The sequence below is a fragment of the Trachypithecus francoisi genome, unplaced genomic scaffold (genome assembly GCF_009764315.1).
Source record: "Trachypithecus francoisi isolate TF-2019V2 unplaced genomic scaffold, Tfra_2.0 Lachesis_group8, whole genome shotgun sequence".
Lineage (NCBI taxonomy): Eukaryota > Metazoa > Chordata > Mammalia > Primates > Cercopithecidae > Trachypithecus > Trachypithecus francoisi.
Genome location: NW_022681473.1, coordinates 65,759,029 through 65,774,984, shown reverse-complemented (window position 1 = coordinate 65,774,984; position 15,956 = coordinate 65,759,029). Strand labels below are relative to the sequence as shown.

General features: G+C 40.4%; 1 protein-coding gene across 18 annotated transcripts in view; it reads left to right on the top strand.

Moving 5' to 3' along the window:
* XRRA1 (X-ray radiation resistance associated 1) overlaps positions 1-15,956 on the top strand; it is a 101,606-nt gene that overhangs the window by 39,894 nt on the left and 45,756 nt on the right. For all 18 annotated transcript variants that reach the window (XM_033204684.1, XM_033204685.1, XM_033204678.1 and 15 more), the window contains 2 exons: positions 5,508-5,636; positions 6,326-6,543. In XM_033204684.1, the coding sequence (XP_033060575.1) occupies positions 5,508-5,636; positions 6,326-6,543 (347 nt within the window). The remainder of the gene's footprint in view (positions 1-5,507; positions 5,637-6,325; positions 6,544-15,956) is intronic.

Genomic DNA, 15,956 nt, shown 5'->3' with positions numbered 1-15,956 from the left:
TCTGTGGCATGCCTTGGATTCCAGTTTTCGGCTGCTGGCCCAGTAGGGTTGTCAGAATCTCTGCTCAACTTCTCAGCCTCTCAGCCACTTCTGGAGTCAGCAGACAGTCCTGGGGGAAAGTGTTGCATGAACCCCTTTGGATTTCCTTCTTTTTTCAAATCTTAGCACCATAATTCTTCACAGCTTGTTAGTTCCCAGGTACCTTAGGGCAGATTGTTTTTAAATGTATATTGTGTCTGGGTTTTCTAGTTTTTTACTCAGGAAAGAGTTGGTCCCACATTATTTAGTTTGCAACACTATAAACCTTTCTATTTATTTTGGTACCTAGGGTCACTCAGTATGGAAGAAGCTTAAGCTAAATTCCTGACTGGGTGTTTTCTGAACCACTCTGATGATACAGATTTGGGCTATAGTTTTTCAAGAGGACCAGTCTGCCCTTCCCCTTCTCCTTCTCTGTTCACTCCAAGACAGTTTTCTCCTGGCTATGGGATAAGGAGAATGGGTTTAGTTTTGGTTAATTTCACCCTGAGGGTGTATCCCTTTAGGATCCCAAATTCATTTAAGGGTCTCTGATTAAACTCCCCACCTTCAGGGTGCCTGGGCTTTGATTCTCTAGCCCCATGATACTGTCAAACCATAGTTCAGTTTCAACAGGATAAGTAAATGCCCTCAAGGCTTCAGTGGCTTCCTATGTTAAGTTTCTCCCTCTGGGTTTTTAGATTTGGCATACTGCTTCCTTACTCTCTTCACATCTCTTATACATATTAAAATGATAGATCCACCACCACAGGGAATGGCGGTGTGTGCCTGTAGTTGCCAGCTACTTGAGAGACCAAGGTGGGAAGATTGTTTTAGGCGAGGAGTTCAAGTCCAGCCTAGGCAACATAGCAAGACCCCATCTCTACAAAAGAAAATAAATAAAATGGATCTTTTTTCTTTTTATATTTTATTTATCATTCTAGTTGTTTTCAGTGGAAAGCCTAGTTACATAAAATAACTAGTCTCCCCCACCCTGCACTTCCATGTTCTTATATATGAGGGGGAGAATAAATGTATTCCTACCTGCGTCAGAGTAGTGATTGAAATCAGCACGCTTTGTAATCCCAGCACTTTGGGAGGCCGAGACAGGCGGATCACGAGGTCAGGAGATTGAGACCATCCTGGCTAACACGGTGAAACCCCGTCTCTACTAAAAACACAAAAAAATTAGCCGGGCGTGGTGGCACGTGCCTGTAGTCTCGGCTACTCAGGAGGCTGAGGCAGGAGAATGGTGTGAACCCGGGAGGCGGAGCTTGCAGTGAGCCGAGATCGCGCCACTGCACTCCAGCCTGGGGACAGAGCGAGACTCCGTCTCCAAAAAAAAAAAGGAATCAGCACGCTTTGAAAGCTGTGGGTTGGCCAGGCATGGTCACTCACACTTGTAATCCCAGCACTTTGGGAGGCTGAGGCAGGAGGATTGCTTGAGCCCAGGAGTTCGAGGCCAGCCTGGGCAACGTAATGAGACCTTGTCTCTACAAAAATAAAAATAAAGCTGTGGGTCTCCAGACAAATACCACTGTCATTATTTTCTTCCCACTCATCTATCTAGATTGAGTATGCTCTGTGGGTTCCTTTTCTGTCAACCTCTTAAACTTTGGTGCTCCCCAGTCATCCACCCTCAACCTACTATTTTTCTTAATCTTTATACTCTTTATTGGTGGCCTCCTCTCCTCGCAAGTCTTCTGAACTATAAGCCTATTTAGCCTACTTATCAAACTCCTCACACACATCCCCATGCCAAAAAGCCCTCCTCACTCTCTATTCCTTTCTTTCCTTTCCTGGCCTCATTGACTGGCACTTCTTCCCATCTACTATGTAGTTGTCCAGTAGAAACCTGAGCATTAGCCCAATTTCAGCCTCCCTCATTCCACACATTCATTCAATCACCAGGTGCTGTGAATTATACTTTCTAAATTCTTCTCCAACCTGCTTATTCCTGTTACCCTCCTGTTTGGTCCCAGTCTGCAGTTTCTTGCCTCCCAACCCATCCTCCTATCTGTCAGCCAGAGTGATCTTTCTGAAATGCACATGTGATTCTGTCACTGCCCTGCTTAAAGTCCTTTAGCAGGTTCCCACTGTCCTAAAGATAAACTCCATTAACATCGCTCAAGGCTTTTTATGGCCTGACTCTGTCTGCTTCTCCATCCTCCTTTCTCTTCACTTTTTCCATTCATCATATACCTCATCTATTCTGAACTATTTGTGTCTCCATTTCTTGCTATTTTCTGTGTCTGGGTGAGTTAGGGGAATCATATTTGACCCATTCTATCTTTAGACTATTACTTGTTTTGAGCTGGAATCTGCTACTTTGGCTCTTTCATTAGGCCTACTCCCTTTCTGCTTCAGACCATACAAGTTGGTGTTCTCAGGCACCACCAGCACAGAGCAGAGGATGAATTGTTACCTCCTTTCTTTTAGTCACTATATTCCAAATAGCGCCACCTAAAAGAGCACTAGCTTTTTAGTAGCCACATCACAATCCCCTTTTACACACAATCTGTTAAACCATGTCTCCCTTATTCTGGTGTTTGCACAGTTGATGTTCTATATCTTAACACAGAAGCTGATCTGACATTTGTCCTAATGTGAGTGCTTGCTAAGTTTCATCTTATTTGTTGCAGCTCTTGGTTCAGTCTTTTGAGCAATATTTTTAGCCTGATCCAAAGTCTTATAGTGTAAAGTAAAAGAAATCCCCTTTTACCATATAGATAGAGGATCTAGGCCCAGAGATGCTCAACACCAGCCAGAAGTCACACAGCAAGCAAAGCAGCAGCAGCACCCGAGCCAGAGCTCAGGGATCCTGGCCACCCTTCCCATGCATCTTCTAATATGGTACACAAATTCCCATTGCTGAATCCAGCCACTGCACATACCCTTAGCTTCTGAAAAACCTTCATTAAATCTCTCACATTTTAAGTAGTATTAATTCTGTTTGGCAAGAGAAGTGATAATAAAAATAGCACCACTCTGAACAGCTGGAAACCCTGGCTTCTCCACTACGGACAGACTTTGCCACTTCAGAGAGCTTTTCTTCCAAAACTGCAACAGGAGGGGCTCGGTGGGAAAGCCTGCTGCTTTCCTCTGAAGGTAGGCATCTGTCTTCTCACCCATCTAATGGCTGCCCCTCTATTTTAAGATGTCTATTTTAGACACAAAAAATGAAACTTTCCCATGCTATAATTAGGGTGGAACTTTAAAAAGACAAAGTGGTGTAACTTGTCACAAGAGACAAGACAGAGCCAACTTCTGCATTATGGAGCTTGAGAGGAATTTTTTAAAGGCTTATTTCTTAGCTATTTCATATTTCACTGGAGTAAAATAAAGATTGGCCAATCAATTATAAATCAACAGTGGTGCTGTGCACTGTTGTGTAATAGCTCTCAGATAGAGATTAAAAATTCAGTGTATGAAAGTTGGTCCTTCCAGAAAGAGGAAAGGGCACATCCGTGACCTTGAAATATTATGAACTATAAAGGCTTCCTGCCTTCTCTGTTAAGTGTCTCTGGTCTTTGGACTTCAAGCCTGTTCCCTACACTGTTGCCAGGTCTCTTTCTGTAAGTTTATCTGACCTGTCCCTTTTTCCAGTCAGAACTGTCATAATCTATGGAAGTCTGTCAGTGTTAGGATACGGAAAAAAAGTCAGGGGGGAATTGATTGTAAGAACATTGGGGAATCTCACAGCTGTGCCTTAGGGTCATACTGAACGTAGGCCCTGAGGACTGTGGAGCAGCCTGGAAGTTCTGTCTCTCAGCTTTCACATCTCCTCTTCTCCGTGACTTGCCACATTTTTCTTTACAGGTGGGCTGCCTGTGTCTTTCTAGACCCTATGATGGGAAACATGGCTGCCTATAGCTTCTAATACTGTTACAGATCCAGCCACAAAGAGATTTTTTTTTTCCCTGTTCTCTTTCTTTCACATTGGTTAAGAGCATGACAATTCACTCTCCATTCCTCATGGTTTTGCTTTAACATTGCTTTTCCTAAATAGGTGCCTTCCCCACATACTTCTTTTATAGTGTTTGTCTCACTGCAGGCTGTGTGTCCACCTACTCCACAGACTGTAAGCACCTAGAGGGGAGGGATGTGTTCTTTTATTTGTATTCTTAGTACCTGGCCACATAAATATATGTTAAAGAAATTCATGAGTGTGAATGAATGAATTAATTAGTAATACATTCATTTAGAATATACCCTTTCTAAAGTCACCTGTGAAATATCCCAGACTTCATGTACACATTACTGTCCTAGCTTTTGAACTCACTGCCAACCTTTGTTAAGCTCTCTCTAGCTCAGACATCAGCTCCCCCTTCCACTTCCCCATCCTTTAATCCGCATGGGGCTAGTAGATGTGAATGTGAGAGGTGTGATTTGGCAGTGGAAAGGGCATGGGATTTGGAGTCAGGCAGACCCAGGTTCTAGTTTGAGTTGTCCCACTTTCTAGCTATGAGACCAGGCAAGTTGCTCTGAGCTTCATTTTCTTAATCTGTAAAGGAGGTATATAATACCTATCCTTGGATAACACATACAAAGCACATTGCACAATGCCAGAAGTGCAGTAGGTGCTAAAGAAATGTTTGTTTCCCTTCCTCTAGTTGTGTGTGTGTTTGTGGCTTATATATGTGTATACTGTATGCATTTGTGCCTATGTGTACTATTTTGGTGTATGGGTGGCATACAGTATGGAGGGAAGAATGAAAATGTTATTTGCATCATCTGCCTGTGTGGAAGAGAGTTACCTAGGTCTCATCTACCTGGAGGACACAAATGAGGTCACATTAATGGCAGTACTTAAAATGCCACCACTTCCTGCCCACCCCTGTAATTCAGGGCATCACCCCCCTAAATCTCACTCTTAGGTATTTCTGGGAATCTTCAGAGAGTTTGAGTTTAAGAAGAAACTTCTCCACTCCTTACTCGTGTGTTCATTTTATGAAGCCACTTGAGAAGAGAACCTCACTACAGCCAGGGATGGTGCCCTCAATCCACCTTTCTTTACCCTACTAGTTGGCAAAGCTATGGTCTATAACAAGAGCATTGTCTCCTGGTGCTCCCATAGTTACCAGTCTACTAGGTGACACAGCATAACAAGGAGTCAGTTCCTGAGTCAAAATTGTGCAGTGATCTCCAGCAGAATGCTCCCTCCAGCTTGGTCATACCTCTTTCACCCTGGCATTTTCTATAAGCACTACTTATACAATCCCCCACCCTGCCCTAACCTGGTCTCAATGATGTATGTAACCTTTCTCCATACAGAAGACGATATGGTATGTATAATAGTGTTTGGGAAAGGAGAAGGTGGGGAAGGAATTATGCTTTCTGTGTATCCCTGTGGGGACCTCTTTCGGGCACTAGAACAGTTCCTAAGCTGGTTAGGCCTCCTAATTGATTCCCTGTCCTCCATGGCTTCCTGGGAATGGTGGAGTTTGTTCCTCGACCTTGCTCATTACCCAAGATCTTTGAACTCACAGGGAGGCATCTGTAACATCGCTGACAAGCAAGAGGTACATCCTGAGGTTCCCAGCGCTGGAGACACTGATGCTGGATGACAACAGACTCTCCAACCCCAGTTGCTTTGCCAGCCTGGCTGGGCTCAGGAGGTAAAGCCATAAGCCTTTCACTGCTTGGGCCTCCTCTAATCCCCAGGCTTGCTCACACTCTGAGTGCTGTTCTAGAAGCCAAAAGGCTTGGGTTTAAACCCTAGCTCCACAATTTATCTCTACTCTGTGGCCATGGGTAAGTCATTTCTCCCCTCTGAGCTTTGGCTCCTCCATAAAAATGGCCATCAATGAGGACATTTCTGATCACGTGACTGAATTAGAAGCAGCAAAGAGAAAGGAAAACAGGAGGAGATTTTACCCAGGATAGGATCCAGACCCTGACAGTAGAGACAGGAAAATTTTTTAAAATAATGAGAATCAGAAAGACAAATTTAATTCCTGAGTTCTAACTGAAGTAAATAAAATAGTGGCATTTACATTGTTAAGCTTTACTTCCCTGGAAAATTTACTTTGGATTCAACTACCATTTACTGAATACTACTTTGTGCCAGGCCATTTACATATTGCCTCATTTAATCTTCACAAGAGCCCTGAAAGGTTAATAAATATTATCCCCATTTTAGAGACAGGGATATTGAATCCCAGAGACAGTAAGTCACTGGCTCAACGCCACACAAGAGGAATAAGTATCCAAGCCTGATTGCATGTTTTTTCCCTAAAGTGGCTTGGTAAACAATCCTGAGGTATCATTATTGCTATGATTCTATATTCACTTTCCTTAATTGAAGACTGAAGAAGTTAAGCTTGGATGAAAACAGGATTATCCGGATCCCATACCTACAGCAAGTTCAGCTCTCTGACGAGTCAGTGGACTGGAATGGAGGCAGGGGAAGTCCCCAGAAAGAGCCCCAGTTCATGCTGCAGTCCAAGCCAAGGATGTTTGAGGACTCAGATGAGCAACTGGATTATACTGTACTGCCCATGAAAAAGGATGTTGACCGGACAGGTGAGTGACACCCCTTGTTCCAGAAATTCTAGCCTCATGGTGGAAATACACTTCTGAGAGTTTATTCTGAAAGTCTCACTTGGTCACGATGAATATGACGAATTGAATTTGCTGATTCTTTGTCAAGGATTTTTGCATCTATGTTTGGGAGATGTGTTGGTGTATTGATTTCTTTTGTTACAGTATTCTTGTTAGGATTTATAATCAAGGTTATGCTTGCCTGATAAAATGTGTTTGGAAGTGTTCATTTTTTTCCATTTCCTAGGAAAGTTTATATACTATTATTATTTTCTCCTTAAAGTTTGGAAGAATTCACCATGAGACCACCTGAGCCTGGAGTTTTCTTTGTAGAATGAGGTTGAAATTATGCAACTTTAGAAGGTTGGAAGAGGTGCTCCTGACACCTGAAATTTAGACCACTGGGTAAGAGGTGCTGCTTGGCTCTTGGTGTCTCTGAGCTGTGATGGGCTTTGTGTAGCTGAGAAGAGGATACTGGTCAGCTGGTGCTGGACCTATGGAGGAGTCACAGTGAAGCTAGTTTATAAAAGTTGGAAAAACTGCAAACTAGATTCAGCTACTGCTGAGGAAAGACTTGCTAGACTACAGCAAAAACAAAACAAACCAAAAACCACATTATTCCAGTGGCATTCACAGGAATCACAAGCAGTCAGGAAACCCATGGGAAGCAGATAGGAAGAGATAAGCCCCTTTTTCCTCTTCCAGCTTTGCAGTCTCCTTTTAGCACCACCCATATTGTCAGAGTCTAACAGGAAACCAGTGGTCAAAGCAGAAATATGGTTTTGAGAGCCTCAGCTCCAGCATTCCAAAGCAGAATAAAGAAAGATGAATTTCCAAGTTAAAAATATTAATAACTGGCCAGGCACAGTGACAGTTATTTTGGGAGGCCAAGGCTGGAGAATTGTTTGAGGCCAGGAGTTTGAGGCTGCAGTGAGCTATGATCACGCCACTGCCCTCTGGCCTTGATGACAGAGCAAGACCCTATCTCTATAAAAAATTAAAAATTAGCTGGGTGTGATGGCATATGCCTGTAGTCGTAGCTACTGGGGGCTGAGACAGGAGGATCCCTTGAGGCTGCAGTGAGCTATGATCACACCACTGCTCTCTGACCTGGATGACAGAGTGAGACCCTATCTCTATAAAAAATTTAAAAATTAGCTGGGTGTGATGGCATGCACCTGTAGTCCTAGCTACTGGGGGCTGAGGCAGGAGGATCCCTTGAGCCTGTGGTGAGCTATGATCACACTACTGCTCTCCAGCCTGGGCAGCAGAATGAGACCCTGTCTCTAAAAATAATAATAATAACAACTTAATAAAAGGCACAATTATGTTATTCAGATTCTCCCTAAAGTAATTTTCTGTCTACTTAGTTTGTTAACTTTGGAAATAGGTATATTAAAGTCTATCCCCACTATTGTAGATTTGTCAGTATCTCCTTGCATTTCTGGCATTTTTTTTTTTTTTCTTGGAAGTAAATTCTTTTTATTCTACTAATAAATAAACGTTACCACCATTGAGGCAAATGACAGAAATTTTTACAGTTGATTATGCTGTATGGGTATGAAAACTTTTTATTTTTTTATTTTTTTATTTTTATTTTTATTTTATTTATTTATTTATTTATTTTTTATTATACTTTAAGTTCTAGGGTACATGTGCATAACGTTTATATCATGTATAACTCCCCAATGCAATCCCTCCCTCCTCCCCCCTCCCCCTGATAGGCCCCAGTGTGTGATGTTCCCCTTCCCGAGTCCAAGTGATCTCATTGTTCAGTTCCCACCTATGAGTGAGAACATGCGGTGTTTGGTTTTCTCTTCTTGTGATAGTTTGCTAAGAATGATGGTTTCCAGCTGCATCCATGTCCCTACAAAGGACGCAAACTCATCCTTTTTGATGGCTGCATAGTATTCCATGGTGTATATGTGCCACATTTTCTTAATCCAGTCTGTCACAGATGGACATTTGGGTTGATTCCAAGTCTTTGCTATTGTGAATAGTGCCGCAATAAACATACGTGTGCATGTGTCTTTGTAGTAGAGTAATTTATAATCCTTTGGGTATATACCCAGTAGTGGGATGGCTGGGTCATATGGTACATCTAGTTCTAGATTCTTGAGGAATCGCCATACTGTTTTCCATAATGGTTGAACTAGTTTACAATCCCACCAACAGTGTAAAAGTGTTCCTATTTCTCCACATCCTCTCCAACATCTATTGTTTCCTGACTTCTTAATGATTGCCATTCTAACTGGTGTGAGATGGTATCTCATTGTGGTTTTGATTTGCAGTTCTCTCATGGCGAGTGATGACGAGCATTTTTTCATGTGTCTGTTGGCTGTATGGATGTCTTCTTTTGAGAAATGTCTGTTCATATCCTTTGCCCACTCTTTGATGGGGTTGTTTGTTTTTTTCTTGTATATTTGTTTGAGTTCTTTGTAGATTCTGGATATTAGCCCTTTGTCAGATGAGTAGGTTGCAAAAATTTTCTCCCATTCTGTAGGTTGCCTGTTCACTCTGATGGTAGTTTCTTTTGCTGTGCAAAAGCTCTTAGTTTAATTAGATCCCATTTGTCAATTTTGGCTTTTGCTGCCGTTGCTTTTGGTGTTTTAGACATGAAGTCCTTGCCCATGCCTATGTCCTGAATGGTACTACCTAGATTTTCTTCTAGGGTTTTTATGGTATTAGGTCTAACATTTAAGTCTCTAATCCATCTTGAATTAATTTTCGTATAAGGGGTAAGGAAAGGATCCAGTTTCAGCTTTCTACTTATGGCTAGCCAATTTTCCCAGCACCATTTATTAAATAGGGAATCCTTTCCCCATTTCTTGTTTTTGTCAGGTTTGTCAAAGATCAGATGGCTGTAGATGTGTGGTATTATTTCTGAGGACTCTGTTCTGTTCCATTGGTCTATTTCTCTGTTGTGGTACCAGTACCATGCTGTTTTGGTTACTGTAGCCTTGTAGTATAGTTTGAAGTCAGGTAGCGTGACGCCTCCAGCTTTGTCCTTTTGACCTAGGATTGTCTTGGCAATGCGGGCTCTTTTTTGGTTCCATATGAACTTTAAAGCCGTTTTTTCCAATTCTGTGAAGAAAGTCATTGGTAGCTTGATGGGGATGCATTGAATCTATAAAATAACCTTGGGCAGTATGGCCATTTTCACGATATTGATTCTTCCTATCCATGAGCATGGTATGTTCTTCCATTTGTTTGTGTCCTCTTGATTTCACTGAGCAGTGGTTTGTAGTTCTCCTTGAAGAGGTCCTTTACATCCCTTGTAAGCTGGATTCCTAGGTATTTTATTCTCTTTGAAGCAATTGTGAATGGAAGTTGACTCCTGATTTGGCTCTCTGCTTGTCTGTTACTGGTGTATAAGAATGCTTGGGATTTTTGCACATTAATTTTGTATCCTGAGACTTTGCTGAAGTTGCTTATCAGCTTAAGGAGATTTTGGGCTGAGATGATGGGGTTTTCTAAATATACAATCATGTCATCTGCAAACAGGAACAATTTGACTTCTTCTTTTCCTAACTGGATACCCTTGATTTCTTTCTCTTGCCTGATTGCCCTAGCCAGAACTTCCAACACTATGTTGAATAGGAGTGGTGAGAGAGGGCATCCCTGTCTTGTGCCAGTTTTCAAAGGGAATTTTTCCAGTTTTTGTCTGGCATTTTTTTTACTATGAAGTTGGTTTCGTTCTCTGTTATTAGGTTTGTGACTTTTATCTTGGTAGATTATGTATTTTAATCATTGTAAAATATCCCAGGTAGATAAATAATTTTGGTTTTGACTTGGGCCTCTGTTTTGTTTGATATATTTATTTTAGGATATCTTAAAAACAATATAGTACTGCATATTTTTCCTAATATGAGTCTTAATGAGTCTTTTTTCATAGAAGAATTTAACTCACATGGTGATTATTGATATATTTCACCTTATGTGTGTCTTCTGTTTACCTATGCTTTTTCTTCTTGTGAGCACTAAGTTTTCTTTCAATTCTAATCTTTTCACTAATCGTTTAAAGAAAGAAATCTCATGTCTAGATCTCTAATGGTTACCTTAAAACTTTTTTTTTTTCTGTTTAGAGACAGGGTTTTACCCTATCACCCCAGGCTGAAGTGCAGTGACACGACCATGCTCAAACTGTATTGTTGAACTCTGGGGCTCAAGTGATCCTCCTGCCTCAGCCTCCCAAGTAGCTGGGACCACTGCACCTGGCTATTACCCTAAAACTTTTAATTCACATTTTAAAACTCACTTTTGTCTATCAACACCTAGAATCAACCAAATACATGTCTTTTTTTTAAATAAGAAAATGTTAATATGCATCTATCTATAAAGCCACCCTACTCCCATCACTTCCCATAATGTAATAAACTCTAACAATAATTCAGATTGGTTTTAATTTTTTAAATTATATATCAATGATTCTTTAGACTGAAAGATTGAACCTCATTCTTGGGTTCTTTATCATGTGTACATATGTATAACTTAGGAGCAGAGACTTCTGTTTACAATACAACTCAGGTGATAATACAGTATAATTTTTAATCTCTTCAAAGTTCTTCTTGCCCTCTTATTTTTTTTCTTTCGTCCTTAATTCCTATTCCCATTTCCTATTTTCATATAAATGTCTACTCTTATCTTGGATATATTTTCCTGGATATATGTGTTTATCTTTGTAAAATATATATTATTTTGTGTGTAATATGTTTATAATTTACATAATGGTAATATGGTCTTGAGCTCTTTCTGTTACTTTATTTTTTCGGTCAGCATTATTTTTATTTTTATTTTTTTAAAGTTTCTTTTTTTATTATACTTTAAGTTCTAGGGTTCATGTGCATAATGTGCAGGTTTGTTACATATGTATACTTGTGCCATGTTGGTGTGCTGCACCCATCAACTCGTCAGCACCCATCAATTCGTCATTTATATCAGGTATAACTCCCAATGCAATCCCTCCCCCCTCCCCATGATAGGCCCCAGTGTGTGATGTTCCCCTTCCCAAGTCCAAGTGATCTCATTGTTCAGTTCCCACCTATGAGTGAGAACATGCGGTGTTTGGTTTTCTGTTCTTGTGATAGTTTGCTAAGAATGATGGTTTCCAGCTGCATCCATGTCCCTACAAAGGATGCAAACTCATCCTTTTTGATGGCTGCATAGTATTCCATGGTGTATGTATGCCACATTTTCTTAATCCAGTCTGTCACAGATGGACATTTGGGTTGATCCCAAGTCTTTGCTATTGTGAATAGTGCTACAATAAACATACATGTGCGTGTGTCTTTATAGCAGCATGATTTATGATCCTTTGGGTATATACCCAGTAATGCGATGGCTGGGTCATATGGTATTTCTAGTTCTAGATCCTTGAGGAATCGCCATACTGTTTTCCACAATGGTTGAACCAGTTTACAATCCCACCAACAGTGTAAAAGTGTTCCTATTTCTCCACATCCTCTCCAGCACCTGTTGTTTCCTGACTTTTTAATGATTGCCATTCTAACTGGTGTGAGATGGTATCTCATTGTGGGTTTGATTTGCATTTCCCTGATGGCCAGTGATGACAAGCATTTTTTCATGTGTCTGTTGGCTGTATGAATGTCTTCTTTTGAGAAATGTCTGTTCATATCCTTTGCCCACTTTTTGATGGGGTTGTTTTTTTTTCTGGTAAATTTGTTTGAGTTCTTTGTAGGTTCTGAATATTAGCCCTTTGTCAGATGAGTAGATCGCAAAAATTTTCTCCCATTCTGTAAGTTGCTTGTTCACTCTGATGGTAGTTTCTTTTGCTGTGCAGAAGCTCTTTAGTTTAATTAGATCCCATTTGTCAATTTTGGCTTTTGTTGCCGTTGCTTTTGGTGTTTTAGACATGAAGTCCTTACCCATGCCTATGTCCTGAACGGTATTACGTAGGTTTTCTTCTAGGGTTTTTATGGTATTAGGTCTAACATTTAAGTCTCTAATCCATCTTGAATTAATTTTCGTATAAGGCATAAGGGAAGATCCAGTTTCAGCTTTCTACTTATGGCTAGCCAATTTTCCCAGCATCATTTATTAAACAGGGAATCCTTTCCCCATTTCTTGTTTTTGTCAGGTTTGTCAAAGATCAGATGGCTGTAGATGTGTGGTATTATTTCTGAGGGCTCTGTTCTGTTCCATTGGTCTATATCTCTGTTTTGGTACCAGTACCATGCTGTTTTGGTTACTGTAGCCTTGTAGTATAGTTTGAAGTCAGGTAGCGTGATGCCTCCAGCTTTGTTCTTTTGACTTAGGATTGTCTTGGCAATGCGGGCTCTTTTTTGGTTCCATATGAACTTTAAAGCAGTTTTTTCCAATTCTGTGAAGAAAGTCATTGGTAGCTTGATGGGGATGGCATTGAATCTATAAATAACCTTGGGCAGTATGGCCATTTTCACGATATTGATTCTTCCTATCCATGAGCATGGTATGTTCTTCCATTTGTTTGTGTTCTCTTTTATTTCACTGAGCAGTGGTTTGTAGTTCTCCTTGAAGAGGTCCTTTACGTCCCTTGTAAGTTGGATTCCTAGATATTTTATTCTTTTTGAAGTAGTTGTGAATGGAAGTTCATTCATGATTTGGCTCTCTGTTTGTCTGTTACTGGTGTATAAGAATGCTTGTGATTTTTGCACATTAATTTTGTATCCTGAGACTTTGCTGAAGTTGCTTATCAACTTAAGGAGATTTTGGGCTGAGACAATGGGGTTTTCTAAATATACAATCATGTCATCTGCAAACAGGGACAATTTGACTTCTTCTTTTCCCAACTGGATACCCTTTATTTCTTTCTCTTGCCTGATTGCCCTAGCCAGAACTTCCAACACTATGTTGAACAGGAGTGGTGAGAGAGGGCATCCCTGTCTTGTGCCAGTTTTCAAAGGGAATTTTTCCAGTTTTTGCTCATTCAGTATGATATTGGCTGTGGGTTTGTCATAAATAGCTCTTATTATTTTGAGGTACGTTCCATCAATACCGAATTTATTGAGCGTTTTTAGCATGAAGGGCTGAATTTTGTCAAAAGCCTTTTCTGCATCTATTGAGATATTCATGTGGTTCTTGTCTTTGGTTCTGTTTATATGCTGGATTACGTTTATTGATTTGCGAATGTTGAACCAGCCTTGCATCCCAGGGAGGAAGCCCACTTGATCATGGTGGATAAGCTTTTTGATGTGCTGCTGAATCCGGATTGCCAGTATTTTATTGAGGATTTTTGCATCGATGTTCATCAGGGATATTGGTCTAAAATTCTCTTTTTTTGTTGTGTCTCTGCTAGGCTTTGGTATCAGGATGATGTTGGCCTCGTAAAATGAGTTAGGGAGGATTCCCTCTGTTTCTATTGATTGGAATAGTTTCAGAAGGAATGGTACCAGCTCCTCCTTGTACCTCTGGTAGAATTCAGCTGTGAATCCGTCTGGTCCTGGACTTTTTTTGGTTGGTAGGCTATTAATTATTGCCTCAATTTCAGAGCCTGCTATTGGTCTATTCAGGGATTCAACTTCTTCCTGGTTTAGTCTTGGAAGAGTGTAAGTGTCCAGGAAATTATCCATTTCTTCTAGGTTTTCTAGTTTATTTGCCTAGAGGTGTTTATAGTATTCCCTGATGGTAGTTTGTATTTCTGTGGGGTCGGTGGTGATATCCCCTTTATCATTTTTTATTGCATCTATTTGATTCTTCTGTCTTTTCTTCTTATTGGTCTATCAATTTTATTGATCTTTTCAAAAAACCATCTCCTGGATTCTTTGATTTTTTGGAGGGTTTTTTGTGTCTCTATCTCCTTCAGTTCTGCTCTGATTAGTTATTTCTTGCCTTCTGCTAGCTTTTGAATGTGTTTGCTCTTGCTTCTCTAGTTTTAATTGTGATGTTAGGGTGTCAATTTCAGATCTTTCCAGCTTTCTCTTCTGGGCATTTAGTGCTATAAATTTCCCTCTACACACTGCTTTAAATGTGTCCCAGAGATTCTGGTATGTTGTATCTTTGTTCTCATTGGTTTCAAAGAACATCTTTATTTCTGCCTTCATTTCGTTATGTACCCAGTAGTCATTCAGGAGCAGGTTGTTCAGTTTCCATTGAGTGGTTTTGATTGAGTTTCTTAGTCCTGAGTTCTAGTTTGATTGCACTGTGGTCTGAGAGAGAGTTTGTTATAATTTCTGTTCTTTTACGTTTGCTGAGGAGTGCTTTACTTCCAACTCTGTGGTCAATTTTGGAATAAGTGTGATGTGGTGCTGAGAAGAATGTATATTCTGATTTGGGTGGAGAGTTCTATAGATGTCTATTAGGTCCGCTTCGTGCAGAGTTGAGTTCAATTCCTGGATATCCTTGTTAACTTTCTGTCTTGTTGATCTGTCTAATGTTGACAGTGGAATGTTGAAGTCTCCCATTATTATGGGAGTCTAAGTCTCTTTGTAAGTATGGGAGTCTAAGTCTCTTTGTAAGTCTCTAAGGACTTGCTTTATGAATCTGGGTGCTCCTGTATTGGGTGCATATATATTTAGTATAGTTAGCTCTTCCTGTTGAATTGATCCCTTTACCGTTATGTAATGGCCTTCTTTGTCTCTTTTGATCTTTGATGGTTTAAAGTCTATTTTATCAGAGACTAGGATTGCAACCCCTGCTTTTTTTTGTTCTCTATTTGCTTGGCAGATCTTCCTCCATCCCTTTATTTTGAGCCTATATGTATCTCTGCACATGAATACAGCAAACTGATGGGTCTTGACTCTTTATCCAATTTGCCAGTCTGTGTCTTTTAATTGGACCATTTAGTCCATTTACATTTAAGGTTAATATTGTTATGTGTGAACTTGATCCTGTCATTGTGATATTAGCTGGTTATTTTGCTCGTTAGTTGATGCAGTTTTTTTCTAGCATCAATGGTCTTTACATTTTGGCATGTTTTTGCAATGGCTGATACTGGTTGTTCCTTTCCATGTTTAGTGCTTCCTTCAGGAGCTCTTATAGGGCAGGCCTGGTGGTGACAAAATCTCTAAGCATTTGCTTATCTGTAAAGGATTTCATTTCTCCTTCACTTGTGAAACTTAGTTTGGCTGGATATGAAATTCTGGGTTGAAAATTCTTTTCTTTCAGAATGTTGAATATTGGCCCCCACTCTCTTCTGGCTTGGAGAGTTTCTGCCGAGAGATCTGCTGTTAATCCGATGGGCTTCCCTTTGTGGGTAACCCGACCTTTCTCTCTGGCTGCCCTTAACATTTTTTCCTTCATTTCAACTTTGGTAAATCTGATAATTATATGTCTTGGAGTTGCTCTTCTTGAGGAGTAGCTTGGTGGCATTCTCTGTATTTCCTGAATTTAAATGTTGGTCTGCCTTACTAGGTTGGGGAAATTCTCCTGGATGATATCCTGAAGAGTGTTTTCCAACT